The sequence below is a fragment of the Oryzias melastigma genome, linkage group LG24, assembly GCF_002922805.2.
Source record: "Oryzias melastigma strain HK-1 linkage group LG24, ASM292280v2, whole genome shotgun sequence".
In the NCBI taxonomy this organism is placed as follows: domain Eukaryota; kingdom Metazoa; phylum Chordata; class Actinopteri; order Beloniformes; family Adrianichthyidae; genus Oryzias; species Oryzias melastigma.
The window spans coordinates 6,743,255-6,767,953 of record NC_050535.1 but is presented as its reverse complement, the minus strand read 5'-3'; the positions used below and the strand labels follow the sequence as shown (position 1 = coordinate 6,767,953).

Sequence of the window (24,699 nt, the reverse complement as noted above, 5' to 3'; positions counted from 1 at the left end):
ACTTAAAGTTAAATAATTGGCTAAAGCAGCTAGCATGTAGCTGAAATATTAGCTATACTTCAAAATTGCCCGAAAGAAAGAAAAAAAAATTTAGTGAAAACTTCAAATTGGACTAAAGAAAACTGAAAAACAAGCCCCAACTCAGCCAAAACAGCTAGCATGCAGCTGAAATATTAGCTAAGCTTTAAAAAAATAGCCTAAAAAACTGAAGAAATGCCTAAATTAGCCAAAACAGCTAGCATATAGCTGAAATATTAGCTAAACTCCAAAACAGCCTAAAAAATCTTAATGAATGCCAAGATATAATTTTGTCCAAAAAGCTATAAAAATGTCCATTTGTTAAACTTTAAAACTGTAACTTTTTAACATAATTATGTATAATAAAAAGGCAGGAATATTATTCCAGAATAAATCCACTTAAACCTTAAATTACTCTCCATAAAAGCATATTTTGTCAAAATCATAAAAGTTAGAAATAAGTGCAAGATAAAGTTGAGCCTTTAATAACAATAAAATAAAATGATCTGGAGGGCCGGATCCGGCCCGCGGGTCTTGACTTTAACACATGTGATCTAAATAAATAAACATTTCATTATTGTTTTATAAATGCTGAACAATATGGAACAAGAAGACAGTTAAATAACTTTTTATCCAAACACAATTAACTGACAAAATTTGCTCCAGAACGCCCAGGTATGTAAAAATGTATATATTCATGATAAACAGGAGGACGGAGAGCGAAGACGAGGATGGAGAACGGGGAAGAGGAGAAGTAATAAAGAGAGAGGATGGAAAAGAGAAAATGAGCTTGGTTCCCTTTGTGGCGCAGTGCCTCACCACTTAATCATCCCTTGCTCTATAAATAGGTCTTCACGGCCATGGAATATTCAGAGATTAATGGAAAAGAATAGCACACCACAAAGCTCCAAAGCTTTAACACTTCAGTTGCTCTCCAGTCTTTGCAGATTTAATTTCATTTTACCACTAATGTGGTTGAATTTTCCTTCGTTTTTTTTTAATTCTCTCTCAAAAAGCAGAGAGGAGGAATTAGCAAATTCCGTCCACTTCCTTATTCTTCAGTCTAGAAAGGTTCACAGCTGAAGAAGTCAGAAAAACAGCCACAATTAGCATTTTTCTACAACTTTGGATCCACTTTTATCCCGGTTGCAATCACCTGTGAAGTCCGTTTATGCAGACAAATATATTCAGAGAATCTTCTTTCCTCCAATCAAATGCTAATACAGTGGAGACAAAACAACAAAACTGGATTTGCTTTTTCAATCATATTTTAATTGCTGATTTCATTTCCCCGTGAAAACACACAGAACAAGAGAAAGAACAGAAACGTATCATTTTTACCCGTACATTTGGAAAGAAAAATACATAAAACATCCACTTTAGCTCTACTTTCAGACATCTGGTGCTTTGTAGAAATAGAACTGTTGATATATCAAAAAAAGGATCCACTTTAATCCGTCTATTCTTTTCTAACAAACCACTGAAAATTAGCAGTTATTTCTACCCCATTTCATCCACAAATGTATACGACTTGATACATTCTGCAGCATTTTTCCGTTCAGTTGCACATTTCAAAATGTCTATTTATTCTGGGACACTGCCATTCATGTCAAATATAATAACACGAGGAGTCCCTGTCTGCACTCAATTTAATAAGGAGTCTGTTAAAAATAATCCGTCCCTGTTACATTGCATTTCAGTGTCTTTGCATAATATGTTTTTTATAGTTCAAAGTTTTAAAGCGTGCAAACGTAATGGGAAAGACCCTAAAATGGTGACATAGAGCGAGTATTTTAGGCGATAACTTTCTTCCTTGTTGAGGTTTAAAATAAAACCAGCGAAAAGGGTCAAATGTGGTGAGAATGGGAGGAGAATGTTGGATTTAAGAAGAACAAAGTAGAAGCATTGAGGAGATTAAGTGATAGCATAAAGTTCTCCCTTTTCATCAGCTGGGAGTGAAGGCTCACTCGGTGCACGGGCATCCGAACCGGACTTTGTAGTCCAGGCATGTTTTTGAGCTCTGATCCTTCTGGCGGCAAACAAAGCCCTGAGTCGGGCTGAACCTGTGAAATAACAACAGCAAAAATGAGCTCCACAAAAACAGACAAATCAAATAAATCTGAAGCATTTTTTAAGGTTTTTATCCAAAAAAAAAATAGATTTTTTCTAAGGCTGTGAATTTTAATCTAAAAGAATTATCGATATTTATCAACGCAAATTAAATACACGTCAACAGTAAGTTGATAAATTTAACCCTATTAAGCCCACTTCATCAAATAATTAACAGAAAATTATTATTTTTTTCATAATATTTAAATATCAATCATGATACATTGTGTGGCTTGGAAAAAATATTATTTAGGGGGAAAAAATAGCCCATCATTTAGCTATTGTCTCAAATTTGATCCACACATTTTTAACATGGTGAAACTGTTATACATAATTAATAATCAACATTTTTTTTTTTTTTTTCAATTCAGCAAGTAGTCATTTAAGAAAAGAAAACAACAATAGCTGAGCTAATCTCAACCCAAAGTGTTGAAAATTAGCAAAACATTTTCCCTCCAAAACTGTCATGGGGGCAGCCATTTTGAAATGAGCAGGAAAAGTCCTTCTACTGCCTCTAGTGGAATGATAAGGTACTGCACAGCAGAAAACATGGACGGAGTCACATACAAAGGGTTTTTAAGGAAAGTTTTGATTATGCTATTGAGATAGGGGTCTCAGAATTACCTGTATCAAATATGATACAAATGGTTAGACATGGTTAAACATTTCAGACAATAAAAATGAAGGAAAAATGTATCTCTGGTCCTGTTTTGTTGAAAAGATTGTTGGCATTGTTTCTTTTAATTTGTTTTTTTTTTGTTGTTGTTTAAAAAAAAAAAATTGTCATATAAAATGTACCTGGCTAAACCTTCTGGAATAATCCCGTGATTAATCGCGATTAATCGCTTGATAATCGCGATTAATCACAAAAGTGTGATTAATCTGATTCATTTTTTAAATTGATATCACAAATTCAAAATAAATGGTTTGTGATTACTTATTGTTATTATTCACAGAAAATAAGCGGTGAGCAAATACTGTGACAATAATTGCGATTAATCGCGTGATTAATTGCTTGATAATCGCGATTAATCACACACAAAGTGTGATTAATCTGATTCCTTTTTTTAATCAGTAGCACAAATTCAAAATAAATGGTCTAAATGTTTGTGATTTCTAATTGTTATTATTAACAGAAAATAAGTAGTGAGCAAATACTGTGTAAATAATTGTGATTAATCGCAAGTAATTTATTTCCAAGCTTGCGATTAATTTGGTAAATATTTTTAATCGATTCCCCTCCCTAAGTTTTTTCATATTTCTACTCACATGTAGAAGTTCTCTCCCGTCTGGATGGCAGGAGTGTGAGGGTAGTCCTTGGTGACCACCTCGATGAACCAGGGGGATTCACAAATTTTGCCCTGGTTTTCCCTTCTGAGGCTGCTCAAAGTCTCCCAGTCACCTGTTCCAGAGGGATTGTCCCGGTCGAACCACTTGGTCCAGCAAACTGTTGAGGCAAAAGCCAGAATTCAAATGTGTTTGACGATTTTGATTCCCATCGTGATTATTCATAATACCTTTTTTGGAACAGTAGGGAGGAGGGCAGCTGAAACGAACTCTATAGTCATTGCACTGCCCATGTTTTTGGTCTCTGTTTCTGCAGATAAATCCTGTGGTTGTGTCACTCCTGGAAAGAAAAAAAAAACGTAATGGTTTGACACTAAAGGCCACCTAACAGATCGAAACCGTCAATGCATCATTTGAGATTCATCCATCGAGGCCACATAAAAGCTGTTCTTCATAATTAACAGCTGCCTGGCGAGCAGTATATTTATGCTCTCTTTTGCCTGACTCACTTAAAGATCTTATCTTCTGTTTTGTCTGCAGGGGTCCCAGACAGAGTTGTTGCTTCAATTCCGGCCGGATTGAGGCAAATTTTTCCGGGGTATAGTCTCCGAAGTCTGGAGAGAGTCTCTCGGTCTCCACCTCTGGATGGATTATCTCTGTTAAACCACTCCGTCCAACACTCTGAAACAAATTAAGTCAAATGTTACTGAGAAAACACAACTTCTTTTCTTTTTTTAAGATAATTTGGACAAAATGTATGTTTTGACATAAAAATGTGTGCTTACGAATGGGAACGGAAGAGTAGACCTCCAGTTCTAAAAATAAATCCAAAAAAAGCAGATGACACTAAAGCAACTAGAAAATGTACATCAGCTGCGATAATGTTAGTGTGAATGCTTTTTACTGAAAGTAGTTGCTTAAGATGCGGAAACTTTTTGCTGAAAACGGTGAAGCTATTTACTTTATTTTCTGAAGGAATTTGCTGAAAATCTAAAAGCTATTTACAAAATGTTAAATTTGCTAAAAGAACGGAAATTTTGTCATGAAAGAGCGCTGAAGTTGACCTAATTTTCTAAAAAAATTGTAGTAATATTGCTTAAAACTCCCTAACATATGCCAATTTTGCAAAAATATGTATCCTGTCCCTTAAATATGAGCTAAACTCAAAATTAGCCCAAAAACCTTCAGTAGATGCCGAATTAGCAAAAAAAAATAAATAAATAAATAAATAAAATAAACTAAAACAATTGCTTGTTGCTTAAATACTAGCTAAACTCCAAAATAACCTAAAATTCCTCAGCAAACTAAATTAGTCAAAAATGTTAGCCTGTTCCTAAAGTTAAGCTAAATTCTAAATTAGCCTATAATAACCTCAGTAGATTGCAAACTAGCCAAAAACGTTAGCATGTTGCTAAAATAGAAGGTAAGCTCTAGATTAGCCTATAAAAACCTCAGTAGATTACAAATTGGCCAAAAACTTTAGCATGATGCTAAAATATTAGCTAAACTCCAATTTAGCATAAAAAACCTCAGTAGATGCCAAATTAGCCAAAAAAGGCTAGCACATTGCTTAAATAATAGCTAAACTTCAAAATAGCCTAAAATTCCTCAGTAAACCAAATTAGTAAAAAATGTTAGCCTGTTCCTAAAGTTAAGCTAAATTCTAAATTAGCCTATAGTAACCTCAGTAGATTGCAAACTAGCCAAAAACGTTAGCATGTTGCTAAAATAGAAGCTAAGCTCTAGATTAGCCTATAAAAACCTCAGTAGATTACAAACTAGCCAAAAACTTTAGCATGTTGCTAGAATATTAGCTAAACTCCAAATTTTTTCAAAGTTACTATAAAAGAGGAAAACATAGTCCATAAATATATTTAAAGGCTTGTTTCTAATCTACCTAAAATGTTTTAATTTGAAGACTTTCTCATTCATTTCCTATGGGGCATATATGTGGATACCAAAAATACAAGCAGTAATCTCCTGAGTAAGCTGAACGTTTTGATGCCATGATTGCTGAAATCTCACACAATTACACTTTTTTACTTTTATTTTTGGTTTTGCCATCAGTACTGACCTGGCTCTCGTCCTGCTGAGGAAAAAAGAAAGAAAACTGTCATTGTGTTGCTTCAAGTTAGTTTAATTAACTTTTAAACAGGCAACGTATGTCTTTTAGAGTTCTTTGAGAAGTAAAGAAATTGCACCTGGACGTGGTGGCCTTTTAGAAAACCTGGGAGACAGTGAATTCATTTGGTTTTTCTCCATTGGTTCAACTAGATCTGCAGAAATCATCAGGAAAATAGTGTGTTTATTGATGCAGTGCCACTTAAACAGCAAAGCTTTAATATTAATAGTGCTAATACCAAAAGCAGTGAAGGTTAGTACCTACCAAAAACCAATCCAGCCACCATCGCAATGCACACCTATAAGAAGAATTGCATTCAGATATATTTTTATATAGAATATCTACATTACTCAACAATCAGAATGATACATTACCAGCTTGATCATGGTTGTGGAAGTACAAGGTCTCCAAAGAGTCTTTTTACCTGTAATAAAAGAGACAAATGAGCAAAGGATGAACAACCAAACCTCCAAGCAGAGGCTCACTGTTGTCTGAACAAAGCTGTCTAAACCACTGCCTTTTATATGCAACCTTCTCACTATATTGCCAAAAAAAACAAAGACATTTTGGAAATTCTTGTAATTCATTGCCTCGAAACAAAAACCATTGCTGGTAAAAAGGTAAGTCTGTCCAACATTCTTGAGTGGTCACTTTAAACTTGTTTTGTTGGATTTTTTTTCACTTGTGTTGATGCATGTCAGAGGCGGATACATGTCCCATTTATCATGAAGGGCACAAAGCGGTCACAGAGGCTCAAATCCAACAGGAATTGTCCAAAACTGTCTTTGATTTGGTGGGGGCTGCCACACTGGAATCCTGGGTTCAATACCCGGTGTGTGCATTGAGTTGAATCCAAAGTGGGTCCAATTAGGCGAGACCCATCAACGCTGCTGGCTGATAGGAGCACTTGGGCCAGTGGGAGCATGTAGATGTTAAATAGAAGTGGTCCCGGGATGGAGCCTTGGGGAACTCCACATGTAATTTGTAAGATTATGAGGTTTATTTCATATCCACCGCATTTATGAGAAATATCGACATTGGTGATACTGACTGGTATCGGATGGATACACAAATGCTCAGTATCACCCAACCCTATTCCCAAGCTGTTTCCCTGTGACGCCCCCTGATGGGATAAAAGGTGTACAACACACTCAAAAAATAAATAGATAAAATGAAAGACTAAAGTTTAGGTTTCAATTTAGTTACATTATAAACCAAATAAAAATGTTGGTTATGTTGGTTGAAGTTCTATTTCTTATTTCTATAGACATAACTCAACCTCAGATACTTGTGATTTTTGCCTTGCCAGAAAAAGCTCCTAAATGAGCGAAATGACCAGAGGTGTTGATGACGGTCATGATAAGATCTGGTCAAACTTGTAATCATTGTAAAAAAATTGCTTCAGGCCTTTTGTTTTTAGAGGATTCGACATTGGAAACATTATAGCCTTTAAATGTGAAACAAAAATATCTTGTTTTTATAGTTTATAACTTCATGTTCCTCACTAGTTTCTGTCCAGATTACCTCAAAAACTGCCTCTTAACATTTTGTCATAAACTTTCGGTAAATATAACTCGTGTTCCAATAGATCAAGTTTCACTTCTGTTTACTTGTGTTGCATTTTAATTGATTCCGTTCCTGTGGTTTTCCTTGTTCAGATCACCTGCATCTCTGTTGCCCCCCGGCCCGCATCAAATTTCCCTGCTTCAACCCCCCTGCGGCACCTGGTACTCATTAGGCCCATCAAGCTCCAAGACATCCATGCTGCTTTTCTTTGCTTAATTGTTGCCAAATTGTCTTAGTCATAAAGTCAAGCTTGTTTGAAACGTTTTTTTTTTCAAAAAAAATTATTAATTTGTTTTCACAAGCAGCCTCTTGGGTTAGATTACCTTTGCAGGAATTTCATTTCAAGTTTTCAAGGCTGTTGTGTTTCAGGTTATCGTGGTCACAGAAAACAAATCCTTTCTTGAAAGGCCGGACTGGTCTTTACAGATTCCTTGACCTCAGGACATTTTTCTAAATGGAAAAGTCCTTCTTGTGGTTTGAGCAGTTTTCTGTAGCACAGTAAGAATTCTAATGTCCACCAAAGCCTTTTTTATCGCTGAACATTAATGTCTCAGTTTAAAACTCGCTGTATAACCAGTGAATGAAAATTTCGTTTTAACTTAAGAGATATCAAACCTGAGGGGTTTACAAGTCGATGTTGGCCCACCCTTTGCAGCTATAACAGCTGCAGCTCTTTTGGGAAGTCTTCCATGGATTCAGGAGTGTTTATGGAAATGTTTTACCACTTTACCCAAAGCTCAATTGTGAGTGAAGAAACTTTTTACCTCATTTTAATTTCAGGCCAAAGAGGTTGAGTTGAGGACTCAGTAGAGACCATTCTCCCACATGTTCTTTTGGAACATTTTCTTGTGACTTTTGGTAAATTTTGTGACTTTTCCTAAACTGTTTCAACGAAGTTCAATTTTTTAAAATTTCTTGATGTGCTGATCCAACATACACATCGTTTTTGTACAATGAGTATGAGTGTTGAGGGGCTGTCATCATGATTTTGCTATTATTTTTATTAGTATTTATTTAGTTTACACAACGTACTTTGAGGTGTTCTTTGACAGGAAAAGTGCTCTATAAATAAAGTTTAAATTTGCATTAGCTGCACTTGACCCAAGCCTAGCTCTAGAAAAACAAGCCCATACCACTATTCTCCCTCCGCCTAACTTCATAATTGTGACAATGCAGTCAAACAAGCACCATTCCTCTGGCCAATACCAAACCCAGACCCAGATTGATCTACAGGAGGTGTGTCCAAAGTCTGTCCTCAAGGGCCCGTGTCTTACATGTTTTTCAACCAGCCTGCCATTGAAACTCCTTATTAGCCAAACACGCCTAATCCAGGTAATCAGCAGCAGATAAGGCAGGGTTTCTGGAAAACCAACAGGAGGCCGGCCTTTGAGGACTGACTTTGGACACCCCTGATCTACACATTCCCACTCCTAAGTCATCTTATATGGACAAATGGTTCGGACCTCCTCCGCGTCACTTTTTAATATTGTTTTGGGTGTCCCCAACTCGTTGTTTTTTTTACGTGTTGGGTGTTCCCATTAAGTCACAGGTCCCCAACCCTCGGGACGTGGTACTGGACGCAGTAACGGACGTGGAACCCATACTGGGCTAGGGTACCATTCCGCGTCCTGGTACTGGTTCGTGTCCCAATGTAAGGATACGGAAAACACTACATCTCCCAGCAACCTCAGTGCACAGTCCCCAGATGCCTCTCAGCTGACTCTTATTTGCCAATCCCCCACAGGGTACTTAAGCACTGCACAGAGCCTGACTCAGTGCGAAGTATTGTCTGTGCCACCCTGCCTGCATTACCGAGCATTTCTACCTGAACCTGTTCTTCTGTTTCTGACTCTGCTTTATCTCCTATAGCCTACAGCCTGCCCTGACCCTCGCCTTGACTCTGACTTATCTAGACTCTTCTTGGATGATCCCACAGTGACTCACCTCTGCTTGTCTGATTCTGATTTAGCTTTGTGGCCTTTCAGCTGTGCTTAGTTCCTGTCTAAACTAATAAACCTGTTGCCAGTGGAACCAGCTGTCAGCCCATTTGTGTCACTCACGGGTTGGGGACCCCTGATTAGTGTATGTATTTTTCCCTGTCTGTGGCCCAGTACCAAGCGGACCTCGGACTGGTAGCGGTTTGCGGCCCAGAGGTCGGGGACCCCTGATTTAATGGGAACAGCTGGCATGTCAAAAAACTTTGCGTTGGGGACACTTAAAATGTCAAAAAGTGGCGTGGAGGGGGTCCATATATGACAAGGTGGGTGTGAGAATGTGTTGGACTGATAGATTCATTGATATAGAGATAGACAAAATAAGGCTGTGATGAATAGAAAATACCTTACCTTGGTTTCCAACCAAATGAAGTCAATTCAGTTTGCATTTTTCCACAGTATACGGATGTCGCCCGATTTTGCCATTTTAGGACCAGACAACGTTAGTAAACGTTGGTCAGAGAATCTGTCAAGCAGTAGGGACCACATGCTCTTATTGCGGCATCTGATTGGCCAGTTTATAACTTGAATAAAATGAGATAAAGAAAATATATCATGAAAAAAAATTGGGTTAGCAAGAAGAAGCCTATGGGATTTTGGCTTTCTGACCAGCGGGTACTTCCTATCTGGAACATGAAGGGGGAGGGGGTAATCAGTCCAGTTCTCTCTGTGTACCGTCTATGATGGAGAAGCATGATTTCTCACTCCAAGGAACATCCAGTGTAGTGGTGGTCTGTTTTATTTTGCCCCATCCAGTGCTCATCATTGCACTTGGTGATGTGTGACTTGAATGGAGCCTCTCAGCCAAAAAAAAACTCATCCAATGAAGCTCTGTAGATTATTACTGAGCAAATTTGAAGGCCACACCGTGAGGATTGGTTGCTATTTTAGCTTTCTTTGCTATTTGTTGTGTGTTCTCTTCCCAAGTCATGTTTGCGGGTTTTGTTTTCCCCAGTCTAATCTGGTTTCATTTAATATTAATCTAGAGCTGTTTTCTTTCGTTAATCATCCCACAGCATGTTTAGGAATCTGGTTAGATTTAAATTTGGTTAATTAGCAGACACATTTATCCAAAGCGACCAACAAATGAGAAACAAAACAAGCTCAAAAAACAGGTCATGGTCACACGGAACAGTAAAGTGCTGAAAGAAAAATGTCTTAGCCAAGACAGAAAGAGGTTCTTTTTAAAGTGCAGAGGAAAATGCAAATTAAATCAGTTTGTAGCTTTTACTTGAAGATTGCAAATGGGGCTGATGTGCGTCCTGAGATGAGCAGGTCATTCCACGAATGTGGGATCAGAGAAGTGAAAAGTTTTAGGTTCTGATGCATCTCTATGTGTGCAAGAACCATCAGAAAGTGGTCAATTGCAAAGTGTAGTGTGTATGCAGGGGTGTAGACCTGGACCAAAGTGCTATGGTACAGAGAAACGGAGGAAGCAGAGTGGAAGAGAGAGGAGTATCATGAGTTCTATTTGGCTGGTTTAAAGTCAACCACGCTACTGCATTTGGGATCATCTGCGGAGGCTTCAGTGTGGAGGCTGGTGACCCTGTAGGAGTGGCATATACCATAAGAAAAGGTTTGATCTGAATGTTGACACCCGAGAAAATCTACTTGTACGAAAAAAGGCAAAAATGTCTTCTGTGAAGCCCAGATAGTTGTTAAGGATGACTCCCTAATTCTTTGTTAACTTTATGGGACAATTGTCGAAGATCCTAAAGTGACAGTGAAGTTGAGCGGAACACGGAGACTGACAGGAAAGACCAGAACTACTCTCGGGGAGAGGTTCAACTGCAGATATTTTTCTTTCATCCTAGTGGAGAGTGACAGACAGAGACGCTGGCTGACAGTCATGTCGGAGGAAAAGAAAGAAAGAGCTGAGTGTCATCAGCTTAGATGTGGTGAGAAAATCCATGTAAAAACTGTAAAAAAAACTATTTCTTAGACCTGATAGTAAAGTCCAGGAAAAATAAATAACAAACAAATGAACATTCTTAGTCACAACTCCCCTTAGGGGTAGAAAAAATGCTGATCTGTATAGGCTACTCAAGAAATATCAGTCGTAGACCACTTGGTAAACCAATAGGGTTCATGCAGATTTTTATCTATGGGTATGCTGCGGGCAACAGGTTACAGTAACACTTATACAACACGTAAGGGTAAGGGTAAACAGGAGGTGACATAGGTAGACACATCAAATAGATTTTCCATATTTTCAAGCCTCCCAAACCGTGCCCACTTCTTGACATGCGAGTGATAAGTTCAAGCTATATGTGGGCCGTTCCTTGCACGCACCCTGTCAACTAGAATTTAGGAAATTAGACAATCAGAGTGTGGTTTGTGTGGGCATCATAGAGACAAGAATGTGGTCAGCAAGTAGTCAGTGCTCACACCTCACTAGCTGCAATTCCAATACACATATGCGCATAACTTTATCAAAATTCTAGAAAATACAGCTTTACAATTACACCATTTGCATTAAATCATAATCATGTGAATAGGCACAAACCAACTCACATGATAAATCATTCAAAAACACGGCAACAGAAGTAAACAATACTTGAATTTACAGCAGATACGTTAAAATTTTCCATGGCACTAGCACTCGTCTATCAAAGGAGACGTTGGCGTCTTATTCAGTTTTCCCATTGCAGTTTTGCGAAATATATTAAATTTGATACGCCTCAAAAACTACCTCCTCCACAAAAACTTCATTTTTTTCAACAACTGCAAGTTTCTTCTTAAAATGTCGGATTTCTATGAGGTGAATTTATGATAGCAGATCCAATTTGCGCAATTTCATACTCAATGGAAATGCAGCTAATGACAACTAGAGTCTGCCTGTCACTGCCACTATGTACCCTTTGCACATTTTCCACATCTGTAATTTAAGTCTTTCCTAATACATGCATGATATACGTAATTCACAAGAATTTACTGCGTCCCTCATTCATCGATCTCATAGATGTCCGTTGAGGGTCATTGAAGTAGAAGAAGTAACCCTTGTGCTATCCTAGGCATGTTTACATTCAAAGTGGAGTCAACTGGACTCCACAAGAAAGCATGCTTAACCTTTTTTTTCTAAGGTTATTTTTATCTTCACTGGACATAAAATCCTTTGTCATAAGAAGGAACACACATCAATATAAGGGTGGGGTCACCTGGACCCCATAAAATAGCACAAAGGTTAAAGCCAAACATGGTCCATGGTGCTGACACAATTTGTTTTCTGTCCAGTGTTGTGATCGTCAAAGTGAAGAAATTCAATGACGCGCGGGTTTATCTGATCTTTGCGTGGTTTATTTTTTCATCTTCTGTAGTTTTAACGTATTTCATTCGTTATACATCTGTGAAAATGTCACAACTTTTTCCACGTATATCCACATATGCCGATTTCCTTACATGGAACATGCGCAAAACGTACGTAGTGGCAGTGTGACACGACCTTTAGGGACACAGCATTCCCTATACATCAGTAGTGTGTGGAACTTAAATAATCCTTACAAATTCTTCACGATCCACCTCCATTTTCATGGCGTCCCTTGAAGTGGCTGTAGGAACTTGAAGGGAACTACTATGCTGGTCTTAAAATGCAGCAGCTCCTCTCTACGACTCTACACGGACAACCCAGAAACCTGGATTTATATGTGACTAAGGCTTTATAAAGTTGGAATATCAACGTATCAAGTCAATAATTGAATTACAAAAACTTTGCAAAATTGTAAAATGAAGTAACTAAGTAGGGGTGGGATTATATAAGTTCACTTCCTTCCACTCCCATTGAAGCAATAAATCAAACTATACTTGGCCTTAGTTAATAATTACTATAGTTAATGAATCAAATATGACATAAGTGGGTCTTTGTTTTTATTTGTTTGTTTATTTTTATTCTCTAATCAATGCATTTCTTTATTTCTGTAATGAGTTTGAAAAACTAAACCTCACATTCACATTAATTCTTTCATTAAAATGCAAAATCTGAGTTTGGCAAAGTGACGTGAGGACTGAATAGAAATGTTTTAATACAGAAAAAACGTGTAGCATATTTTTGAATAATCAGCTGGTTGTTTTTTTTAATCAATGCAGTTTTCTTAACACCCCCTCCATCCCCTTAACCACAAAGCATAAAAATGTAATCCTGAGCCAGCTTAAAATAAATAAAAGACCAAACTTGCTGTTCATTATAGATTTTATTGCTGCTGATTTGTTTCCCCACATTCAAAGATAATAATTTGATAAACACCATAAAATGAACAAACAGGAAATCTTTCCTCCACACCACATTAGGTAGAAGCATTAGTTATAATAGAGCAAAAAGGGTTATTATGCATTTTATTAGGCAGAATAAAAGTTAATGAAACAAGAAATGACAGAATCGCTTAAGCCAGTTCTTCTTCTTTTTGTTTTTTCTTCCTCTTTTGTTCGTTTCAGAAGTGAAGCCAGGTTTCAGTTAACACAGACATCCAAAGCAGACTCTGAAGTCCCTGCAGGTGCTGGATGACTGGTCCTTGTTGAGGCAAACAAATCCCTTTGTTTGGGCAGCAGCTAAAAAATGACAAATGAATTGTTAATTAGGAGAGAAAAAGAATGGAGCTGAGAATTCTCTTTACAGTTTCCTTTTTTGAATCTCCTTTTTGTGAAACGATGCATTTCAATAAAGTTATTGACTACTTTTTTAGGACTGTTCAGTTGTGCATTACTGTCTTGAAGTTTAAGTAACCCTGCAAAGGTCTGGCCTATGGGGTCAAGGTGTCAGTGTTGATGTACCTCAAATCTTTTCTCAGGTTCACAAGGTCCTTCGCATAGCCTGAGTTGCTGGGTCATTCGGCCTTGATGGTACCATGTAGTCCAGAGTGTAGAAACTACAATAAAGTCCTACCCCAATCATCTATTGTTACAGCATTCACAGTGATCTTTTAATTGTGATTATGCAGTTTGTAGGCAAAAATTAATAATCCAGTGTCATTGTCTAGGACAGAGGTCGGCAACCTTTAACAGTAAAAGAGCCATTTGGTCTCGTTTTCTACTGATCAAGACTTAGAAAGAGACGTATCTTTACCTTTTACCTTTAGTAGGGGCCAAATTAGCGAAAAATCTAGCTTGTTACTTAATTTTGCCATTCTTGTTTTCATAATTAATGCAGAACTGCTAAATTCCACGAAGCACACATTTTTTTTCCTTAAAAAAAGGCCACATTTTAATTTGCGATTAATCGTGAGTTAACTTAGGACAAAATGTGATTAATCGCGATTAAAAAATTTAATCGCCTGACAGCTCTAATATATATATATATATATATCATCCATTATAAGAAAAATACTCCACAAAACCAAAAACACCATTTTAATTAGAGTGGATCTTTCATGCCAACCTCTGGAAGTAAATTTTCAATATTTACATTTGTATTCAGAGGCTTTATTACCTTTGTCAATACCTGAGGTTTGAGGCCAGCAGAATCCGACTTTATAATCACTCCTGCAGATTGATCAGAATCTCTGCAGATGAATCCTGTAGTAATTGTGTGACTCCTGAAAACATAATTAAAGCTTTCTAAAGCTCAATACACCGCATATTGTGTTCAGACTTTTGCGGCTTTTTTTTTAAATATTGTTAGACTAAGAGCCTTAATGTCATTAAATATGATCCTCGTTGCAAAGATCAGTGAGATTCTCCACTAGCTGATAATCATCTGTGTCAACTCTCTGAGTCCAACCCTCTTGGGGGGGGGGCTTATTTAGCAACAAGAAAGCATTTTTCTGTGACTAAGAATATTAATTGAGGTGGTAAAATAGAAAGGTGATGCGGTCATGAATGGTGAAGCATCATGATTCTAATGGATTTAATGAGAAAAAAAATAGATCTGTTAAGCTGCATTTAATATACAAACAGAATAAGTAGTTGTAGCTTCACAAAACCTAATAATAATAATAAAAAATGCAACAATAATGAATATAGTAACAATGAATAAATCAGTCTTTGTAGAGTAGTAACTGAGATGTATGGCAATTATGGTAAAAAGGTAACATTACTAAGTTAAATTAGTATATTTTCAAATATTATTTTAGTAAATTGTCTCTTTTTATGAAGCCATGAGGTTCGGGGAAATTGGTTACTAAAAAAACTATACTTACAGTATATCCATTTTCACTTAGAAATATATATTTCAAATTTAGCAAAACAAAATATTTTCTAATTAATTTGTGTGTGAAATAATTGTTGGATTATTTTAAAAATTTACATTTATTATTGATCATTAGAACAATAGTTTTTTTCAGTTTAATTCATGCTCATTTCAGAGCTAATGGTGGCAGAGCTACCATGCTAAGTGCTACAGACCAACTAACGAAACATAAAGTTCAGAGTCTCTCTGACATACAGGCAGAACCAAACAGGAAGTGAACCTTTAATAAATAATAAAAGTTTTTTTGTTACAAAAAAAAAAAACAAAAATATAAAAAGAAACTAGCATGTCTCAAAATGGGATTTTTCTTTTTACGTTTTACCTTTTACCTTAACTAGAGGCCAAAGTAGCCAAAAAGAAAGCTAGCTTGTTGCTCAATTACTAGCTGAACTCCAAAATAGTCCAAAGTTCCTTAGTAAACTAAATTAGTCAAAAATGTTAGCATGCTAAAATAGAAGCTAAATTTTAAATTATCCCCCAAAAACTTCAGTAGATAGCAAATTAGCTGAAAACCTCAGTATTTTGCTCAAATATTAGCTAAACTCCAAATTAGCATCAAATTCCTCAGTTAACTAAATGGTCAAAAACGTTAGCCTGTTGCTAAAATTGAAGCTAAATTTTAAATTAGCCTAAAAACCCCAGTAGAAAACACGTTTTTTGGGGGGCAAAATTACTACTATTTGATTTTTAATTCAGCCAGAGAGCCAACATGGAGATAAAAGAGCCACATGTTGCAGACCTCTACCCTAGAAGAGCCATTTGGGTCTGTTTCTCACTGATCAAAACCAAGTCGGAGCCATAAAGTCGTATTTCATTCTTTTTTCTATAAATATATATATTTTTGCATGAACAAAACCAGGAATTTACAAAGAAAAATATCACTTCCTTTCAAAATAAAAGACTTCCTTTTCCACATTGGCTCGTCCAACCTATTGTTGTTTCTTAGGTCTACTTTGGTTGACTGTCATGCTTTTTGATTCATGATTGAATAGAAATAAAGTTGAAAAAAAAGTAATTTTACTTTCTTTGCAACTCCCTTTTGTGTAAAGTCAATAAACATTACATAAAATATGTTCTTTAAGCACATAAAAAGAGCGATCAGGGAAGAAATTTACTAAAGTTTTGATGCTATTTGAAATCTGTGTAAAAAAAAAAAGAAAGTATAGAGTAATAGTTTTTCCATGTGTATGAAAAATCTGCCTAGTTATAGATACAAATGAGCAAACTAAAACAAGTGGGGTAATGGGGGCTTTAAAATTACAAGGTTTGAGTAATCTGGAAGGAAGAAACCTTATTTGCAGGAGAAATCTGTTAACTGTGCTGCAGTAACTCGATTTCTCCTTCTCTGCTTTCTCAAAGCTCTCAAAAGCCACAGAAACCTGGAAGAGTCCTGACCTTCTAGAAATCTATTAGAAAGAAAGTGATGTTTACCCCAACAAACACATTTCCATGATAGAAAGCATTCACGCCACTTGAGAAAGCCAATAGTAACCTGGTAACTGAAGTGTATGCAAGAAATTAACCGTTATTTCCTTATTTCTCAGATACAGTCAAAAAGTGATTTGTGGTTTGATGGTTCAAGTCCCAGCTGTGGACTGTGGAGTTTGCATGCTCTCCCTGTGTGTGGTTGTCTATCTGTGTGATGGACGGGAGAGCTGATCCAGGATCCCCACGACCCTCCAGTGTTTAGAGGATGGCACTAAAATGACAACAAAAACCCCAATTTTGAAGTAAAAACTTGGAAATGTTCAGTTTTAAAGTAATTTTCAATCAAGATTTTAAGGCAGGAACACTGTAAAAAGTGAAAAATCAGATCAATTAACAAAAGTTCTGTCATTTAATATTTAAAAATATTCGTTTTGATCAAATTTAATGTTTGTAATCGATTGAAAATTTTAATTTAAATGAAACCTAAGAATTTTAGATTTAGCAAATTACAGAACTTTTGTTAAGAAATCTAATATTTTAGCTTTTTTTCATGCAAGATATCTGGTTTGTAGCTTTTACTATTCTGACTTCATGTATACTTAGTTATTGCTTTAGTTTTATTAAGTATACTCTCTATGACTGAAATTTTTAAAGCAGTTTGTTAAAATGTAGTTTTTTTTAACTAAGATTCTAACATTAAGGAGTAAAATAATATATTTATTGATGGTAAATTAGAATTTGTTTATTTCAAGTAACAAAAAAAGTTGGAAGACACAAAAAGACATAAATAGGATTGCAAGAAGAAAATAAAAATCAGCAAAATACGCCCACACATAAATTAAAAAATGAAAATAAACTATGGCTGAGAATCGATTAAAGAAATACAACAAATTAATCGCAAACTGGAAAAAATTAATCGCGATTAATCGCTATAATTTCTTTTCTCAGTATTTGCCGACCACTTATTACCTGCCAATGATCAAATTATAAAATCACTCTTGAAACTCTTAATTTAGGACATTTATTTTTAATTACTGCTGTCAATCGATTTCAAAAAATCGGATTAATCGCACTTTTGTGTTGGGATTAATCACAATTAATCGCAGTGGACAATCTAATAGTCCACTTTTTGTGAAAAAAGTGATCTAAACCACAAAAATAGCAAGAATAAAGTACTAAAAACCGATTGAATATTTATTTCTTTTGTAAGTGACTGTGGTATAAGCAGGATAATACTCGACGAAATGTTTTAAGATACTGTTTATTCGATTAATTTGCGTTAATACATATTAATGCATTAATTGATTTTGATTTATTATGTGCATTAATGTTCACAGCCCTAATATTTTATAAACATTTGTCAAATTGAGCTTTATTAATATTGTGAAACAAAGTTATAAACCTATTAAAAAAACCTTACTTAAAAAATTAATCGCGATTAATCGCTATAATTTCTTTTTTCACTATTTGCCGACCACTTATTATCTGCCAATGATTACATTATAAAATCTCACTTGAAACTTTTAATTTAGGACATTTATTTTTAATTACTGCTGTTAATAGATTACAAAAAATTGATTAATCGCACGTTTGTGTTGGGATTAATCGCGATTAATCGCTAAAATTTCTTTTTTTTAGTATTTGCCAACCTCTTACTATCTGCCAATGATCACATTATGAAATCACACTTAAAACTCTTCATTTAGGACATTTATTTTTAATTACTGCTGTGAATCGATTACAAAAAATGGATTAATCGCACTTTTGTGTTGGGATTAATCGCAGTTAATTGCAGTGTTTTACCAGGTAAAACTTACTTGTACAATATGGAACTGGACAATCAAATAGTCCACTTTTTGTGAAAAAAGTGATCTAAACCACAAAAATAGTAAGAATAAAGTACTAAAAACCGATTGAATATTTATTTATTTTGTAAGTGACCATAGTATAAGCAGGAAAATACCCGACAAAATGTTTTAAGATATTGTTTATTCAGTTAACTTGCATTAATACATATTAATGTTTTTGATTTATTGTGTGCATTAATGTCCACATTCCCTATATTGTATAAAAAATTGTCAAATTGAGCTTTAATATTTTGAAACAACATTATAATCCTATTGTAAATTAAAAAAATAAAATTAAGAAAACCAAAATCTAAAAGAACTACAAATAATTTATTATTTTTTTCATTTCAAAATCAAATCAACAGACTTTTTTCTGATTCTAAAGCACTCCCTCATCTTCTTATTTCTCCACCACAAATCAATATCGAGTCCTTTTTGCTGCTGCATTCACCATACATCCATGACTGCCCGTCTTTTGTTTCCACTCTGCAGTGTTTTTGTGTATTTGTGCTAATTGTCCTTTGAGCAGAATACTTACCTCTCACCATCGGATAACAGCTGTGGATGGTCTCTGTCTATTCATACATCAGCATTAAAGTTTGTCATCTGAGGGGGCCAGCGTCATATTTTACACTAAATTGTGCTTTGGACTGGATGCCAAAGTACAAATGACAGCATGGTGCACACTCATTTATCATCCCTCCCAACATACACACACCTCCATTTATTTGTCTACCCACACACACACCTCTAGTCTTTCTTGCTGCATGTGTCTCCATGGAAATAACCAGTTTTTTTTTCATGCTGAGAAAGTGACTGCACACTTTTTGCTGACCATCAGCTGGATTTGCACAGATGAGGACAATCAAATATCCATGCAAACGTGGTCGAATTTCTCTTGACCTGCTCTGTTATTTTGATAACATTAAGCCTAGTTTCTGTCGGAATAGTTGCGACTCCTGCAGACTTCTAAATGTCCCAGGAAATGCATTTAAATGAGTTCTCCCAAGTATTTTCATTAAATTTGAAAAGTTACTTTGTGAAAAAGCTTTCTCATAAATTACAAAAGAGGGACAGTTTGAATGCTGGACAACATTATTCAGTCTTTTTAATAAATTTAATTTAGATTCAGAAAGAAAACGTTTTTACTTGAAAAGGTGGTTCATTTATTCCGTTATAATATAGTTGTATATTTTCATAGCACACAGGAAGCTAATTAAAGAAGTCTGCACCAATATTTGGGATGCAGTGTGTTTTGTTTAGTATTCAGCATTCAAGCTTTATTGGCAAAAGGAATCTTCAAACAGTCGTTATCAAAGTAACACTCACAAATATGCAAAATATAAAAACAATGCGACAGCTGATATTTAGTGGAGAAAAGACAGTCATTGGTGGTGGAGAACAGACGGCACATAAAGGAGAGGCTGTACTACTCTGTCAGAGGGCTGCATAGCAAGGTCAGTCCGTCTGGAGGTTGTGAGGATCTCTGTCTCTGGTTTAGTCATTGTGACTGTTTTAGTTTATTCAGGTTTACCATTTGTTTAGGTTGCATTTGCATATTAATTAATTCTGGTTGTGCTTACAGATGTTGAAACAATTTTAAGAGTTTTTTTTTTTTTTCTCCAGCAAACAAGGTTGGATGTTACAGTAAATATAACGTGATTAACATGTAGCAGTTTTGGACTGTGGCTCTGTCCAAATCCCACCCTAACCTTAGAAAACAATATAGTTTAGGGCTATATAGTGCAGAGGTCGACAACCTTTAACAGTAAAAAAGCCACTTCGGCTCGTTTTCTACTAATCAAAACCTAGAAGGAGCCGCATGGTCTTACTTTAGTACTTAGGAAATTTGGATGTGCCTTCATGACCATCATTTAATATACATATATATATATATATATATATATATATATATATATATATATATATTGGCACGAACAAAAGCAAAAAATACAAAAGAAACTATCATTTCTCACAATGGTATTTTTTCAAACGTTTTTACCTTTTACATTTAGTAGTTGGCGAAAAAGCTAGCGTGTTACTAATTACTAGCTGAACTCCAAATTAGCATAAAATTCCCCAGTAAATTAAATCAAATGTTAGCATGTTGCTAAAATAATAGCTAAACTCTAAATTAGCCTAAAAAATGTCATTAAAGGCCAAATTAGCCAAAAAAAAAAGCTAGCTCATTGCTTAATTACTAGCTGAACTCCTAAATGGTCTGAAATTCCTCAGTAATCTAAAAAATACTAAAAAAAAAGTTATCCTTGTTATAAAATAGAAGCTAAATCCTAAATAATCCCCCAAAAAACTTCAGTAGATATAAAATTAGCCAAAAACATCTGGATGTTGCTAAATATTAGCTAAACCCCAAATTAGCATAACATTCATCAGTAAACTAAATTAATAAACAATGTTAGCATGTTGCTAAAATCGAAGCTAAACTTTAAATTAGCCTAAAAACCCCTAGTAGTTAATAATTCAAAAACCGTTAGCATGTTTCCGCTTTTTATTTCTTCACAGTCATGGTTGAGATCATTTACCTCTAAGTTTTTATTTTTTTAGGTTTTTTTCAAATATTTTTTTAGCTAACGAGAGAAAAGACGAAGCTAAAATAGAGCGAGTTTCATGCGATTGCATGGTATTTTCCATCCGTGTCCGAGGAAGGACATGGAGATTTTTTTTGCATTTCATGGCAGCAAACAGGTTAGATGCAGACTCCCTTCTAGCCAGCATCAAACGAACACTGAGTCAGTGCAAAACAGATAAAAATGGTTCTGTTGGCCAGTTGGCCATGAAAGAGCATCTATAATGACAGGATGTAACATGGTGTGCAGAAAAAGGTTAGTAAGGGGGTGTTGCATGCCCTTTTATCCATTATCATGCGCATAAACTTAAAGTGTTTGCGGAATGTGTGGGTCATAATCTAAGCACCAAAGAGCTTTTTTTTTTTTAAGCATAAAAGATTTTATGCAAGTTTGTTTTTTTTCTTTTTTCTGGCATGGCGGTGCAGTTTCGTCTAAAACAGAAAGTTCAAGCCTTTGGAATAACTCGTGGATGTAAATTAAGTGTGAAACAGGATCGGCATGCCAGTGCAATGCACTCTGGGCTGTGAGAAAAACTCTCCGGCTAACTTCACCACATCCAAGTGGTGGTAAAGAGCACTTGGAAACATTTTATTCTGTCTCTTTTTATCTTTAAGGACACATTCAAAGCTGTTTCTGTATGAATTATGTTCTGTTGATGTGTGATAAGCACATGTACACTCAGCACGCAGCTCCATTTCTTATCATTTCTAAAGAACTGAGCAACAGCGTAACACCCACACAACGGGGGAAGAAATGGTTGTTGCCATCATTAGCGAGGGCAGGGCTGGCTTTGGTTGATTGGAAAAAAAAAAGTAAAGCCTGAAGGTGTTGAGATCTCTGATTCTAAGTGATCAAAGGAGCCGCGGTGGAGGGGGGTGGCTACCGGGAAACTTCAAAAAGGTGTGGTTACCTGCAGACATCTCCACAGGTCTACCAGGTAATTACAGCTAAACAACACATGTCCAAAGATCATCAGCGGAGCTGGAGTGATGGATGCTCTACCGTAAGGTTTACCCAGAGGTGGAAGAAACTGGTTCCGACATCTCTGATGGTAAACTGAGGTTAAGAGATCCGACAGTGGGACATGGCTTCTCGGAAGATATGTCACTTAGCAGGATGTTCCAAGTAGTTCATGCATTGAAGAATAGCCTAAGGACAACAAAGGTTTACCTATTTCCCAGCATTCCTATTGGTCTTTAATCCCGATTGTGCAGTTTTTAGCCATATTCAGAATAATTATAGTTGTGGGCGGAACACCCCCGCTCCCACTTCCCGTCACCCATCTGTTTATGCGACGTGTCAAAGTCAAGGCCCAGGGGCCGGATCCGGCCCTCCAGGTAATTATATCCGGCCCGCCAGATCATTTAATCTTATTGTTATTAATTAACATATTGAAAAAACGCTACGATTATGGAGGTGGAGAGACCAGTATTAATGATCTATTCCTTTAAAGAACACGTTTTACATCACTAGAGTGTCATCACCTTTCCTCTCACTCATGGTGACGAAAGAAATAAACATAACCGGGTAAAATAACTAAAGAGGTTCACACTGGGCGCGGAAGTGGCGCGAAGCGGAGTGTGTGCGGCATCCGCTTTCTCCTGCAATTCACACCAGACGTGCATTTTTCCGGTCGACGCGCGATTCTGCTTTAGTTTTTATTTTTGCCATCATCGGTAAATTAATAACCTAAAAATAAGAAGAACTGCTCTCTCTCTTGTTGTTTTTTGCACCCAAAACTGGAGTCGGCCCACAATGTTGATCTAGTTTTTTTTAGATACAAAAACATGATCACATTTGTCAATCGCTGTGTTTTATTGTGAAAAATTGTTTATATTTTGAAAATAAACCAGATTTTCTCATGTATCTTGATGTAACTTCCTGCCAGAATTGACACAAAATAGACGGGAACAATCCGCTTCCGTGGAGGACTGCGGCGCTACTGGTGCGAACCACACCAAAGGTTAACAAGGGTCTCCGTTCTGTGCCACTTCGCAGCACTTCCGCGTCCAGTGTGATCCAGGTTTAAAATAGCCAGACAACTAAACACAAAGTAAATGGAATAAATCGATTTGTTTTTGCTAAAAAACACATTTTTATTTTTATTTTTCCAGGCTTTTTTTGTTTTATTGTTCATGTTTGGATCATTTAAACTGGATATATTTTATGGTGATCTAAATATTTTGTGATATTTATGTGTAATTGTCATGTAGAATCATGTAAAAGTAAGAATAATTTGACAGTTTTTTTCTTTTAGCATTTAGTTTCTTTCCAACTCTTATAATTTTGACAAAATATATATTTATGGAGGGTAAAATATTTAAAGTTATTTGAAATTTGTTCTCCATATATGACCCATTCCTCGTGGGAGCAGTGAGCTGCAGACACAGCTGCGCGCTAGAACCATTTGTTGATTTAAGCCCCCCCAATCCAACTCCTTAGTGTAAAGCAGGGAGGCTCTAGGTCCCATTTTTAGAATCTTTGGTATGACTCGGCTGGGATTTGAACCCACAACCTTCCAATCTCAGGGCAGACACTCTACCACAAGGCCACTGAGCTGGTTCAGCAGCAAGCTTTATGAAAATCTAATCAATATGGATATTTCACAATGTCTGGTGATGAAAATGTGGGTGTTTTATTTAAAAAAATACATTCAAGCGCGTTGTTTGACCGCAATGCATTGTGGTCTATATTCGCTAGCATCGCTAGTTTCCTGCATAAACTTCTGGGAAAGTTCTTTGGCACTCGATTTTGGAATTTAAGTTTTTGACAGCACTACAAAATGGTGAAGTCACCATATAGTGAGTAGGGAAGAACTCAGTGGCCATGTGGTGGAGTGTCCGCCCTAAGAATGGAAGGTTGTGAGTTCAAGGCCGAGTCATAGCAAAGATTCTAAAAATGGGACCCATTGGCACAATTTGGATTTTTCTGTTCTCCCTTCCCCTTCTTTTGGCCCTCCAAACGGAGAGTTATGACAAAATAGTGTCTCATATTTCGCTCGATGACGTTACCAACAATCACCGGTCCGCTAGCGATAGCGCGGAGCCTTTAGCGCCTTTAACGCTACAACAAAAGTAAATGTAAACGTTTGTGGTTCAGATTATACCCACGTGAAGAAGAGCGCTTCTTAGGACTTTGGATCCCTCCGTTTGAAGGGTTGGATTTAAAAAATACATTTCCCAGACACACTTGCACTTAAAGGAGGGGAAGGGAGAAGGGAAGAATTCGGAGTATACCAGTGACTCCCTGCTTGACACTCAGAATTAAGGAGATGGATTGGGGGGGTTAAACCACCAAATGGCTCCCAAGGGCGACTGTGTCTGCAGCTCACCGCTCCCCCAACGAATAGGTCACATGAGGAGAACAAACTTCACAGACAACTGATGGGACTTTGACTCTACCCTACATCAGTGGTGTCCTAAACCACTGTTGTTATGTATATTCAAGCTCTGTGCTAAAGCTATCGGACCAGCGATTATTGTCTGATTGCTGAAAGCAATCAGAGTATGTTGTTGTAATTCTTTATTGTCTGATTGCTGAAAGCAATCAGAGTATGTTATCC

The 24,699-nt window shown here is 36.4% G+C and overlaps 1 protein-coding gene and 1 long non-coding RNA gene across 17 annotated transcripts in view; one reads left to right on the top strand and one right to left on the bottom strand.

Moving 5' to 3' along the window:
- LOC118598151 overlaps positions 1 to 4,023 on the top strand; it is a 25,046-nt gene extending 21,023 nt beyond the window's left edge. For both annotated transcript variants that reach the window (XR_004947263.1, XR_004947264.1), the window contains exon 6: positions 3,955 to 4,023. This is a non-coding gene — a long non-coding RNA (uncharacterized LOC118598151). The remainder of the gene's footprint in view (positions 1 to 3,954) is intronic.
- The window catches only part of LOC112157866 (cartilage intermediate layer protein 2), a 26,347-nt gene continuing 2,922 nt past the window's right edge, over positions 1,275 to 24,699 (bottom strand). For 6 of the 15 annotated variants that reach the window (XM_024290926.2, XM_024290930.2, XM_024290925.2 and 3 more), the window contains 9 exons: positions 5,911 to 5,960; positions 5,801 to 5,834; positions 5,616 to 5,690; positions 5,489 to 5,503; positions 4,200 to 4,229; positions 3,924 to 4,095; positions 3,645 to 3,754; positions 3,397 to 3,574; positions 1,275 to 2,081 (listed from right to left, as the gene is read on the bottom strand). In XM_024290926.2, the coding sequence (XP_024146694.1) occupies positions 1,982 to 2,081; positions 3,397 to 3,574; positions 3,645 to 3,754; positions 3,924 to 4,095; positions 4,200 to 4,229; positions 5,489 to 5,503; positions 5,616 to 5,690; positions 5,801 to 5,834; positions 5,911 to 5,960 (764 nt within the window). In that variant the 3' untranslated portion in view covers positions 1,275 to 1,981. Of the gene's footprint in view, positions 2,082 to 3,396; positions 3,575 to 3,644; positions 3,755 to 3,923; positions 4,096 to 4,199; positions 4,230 to 5,488; positions 5,504 to 5,615; positions 5,691 to 5,800; positions 5,835 to 5,910; positions 5,961 to 13,268; positions 13,639 to 13,860; positions 13,982 to 14,515; positions 14,622 to 24,699 lie in introns of those variants that run through there. The other 9 variants (XR_002921237.1, XR_002921239.2, XR_002921238.2 and 6 more) reach the window with 5 other exon arrangements.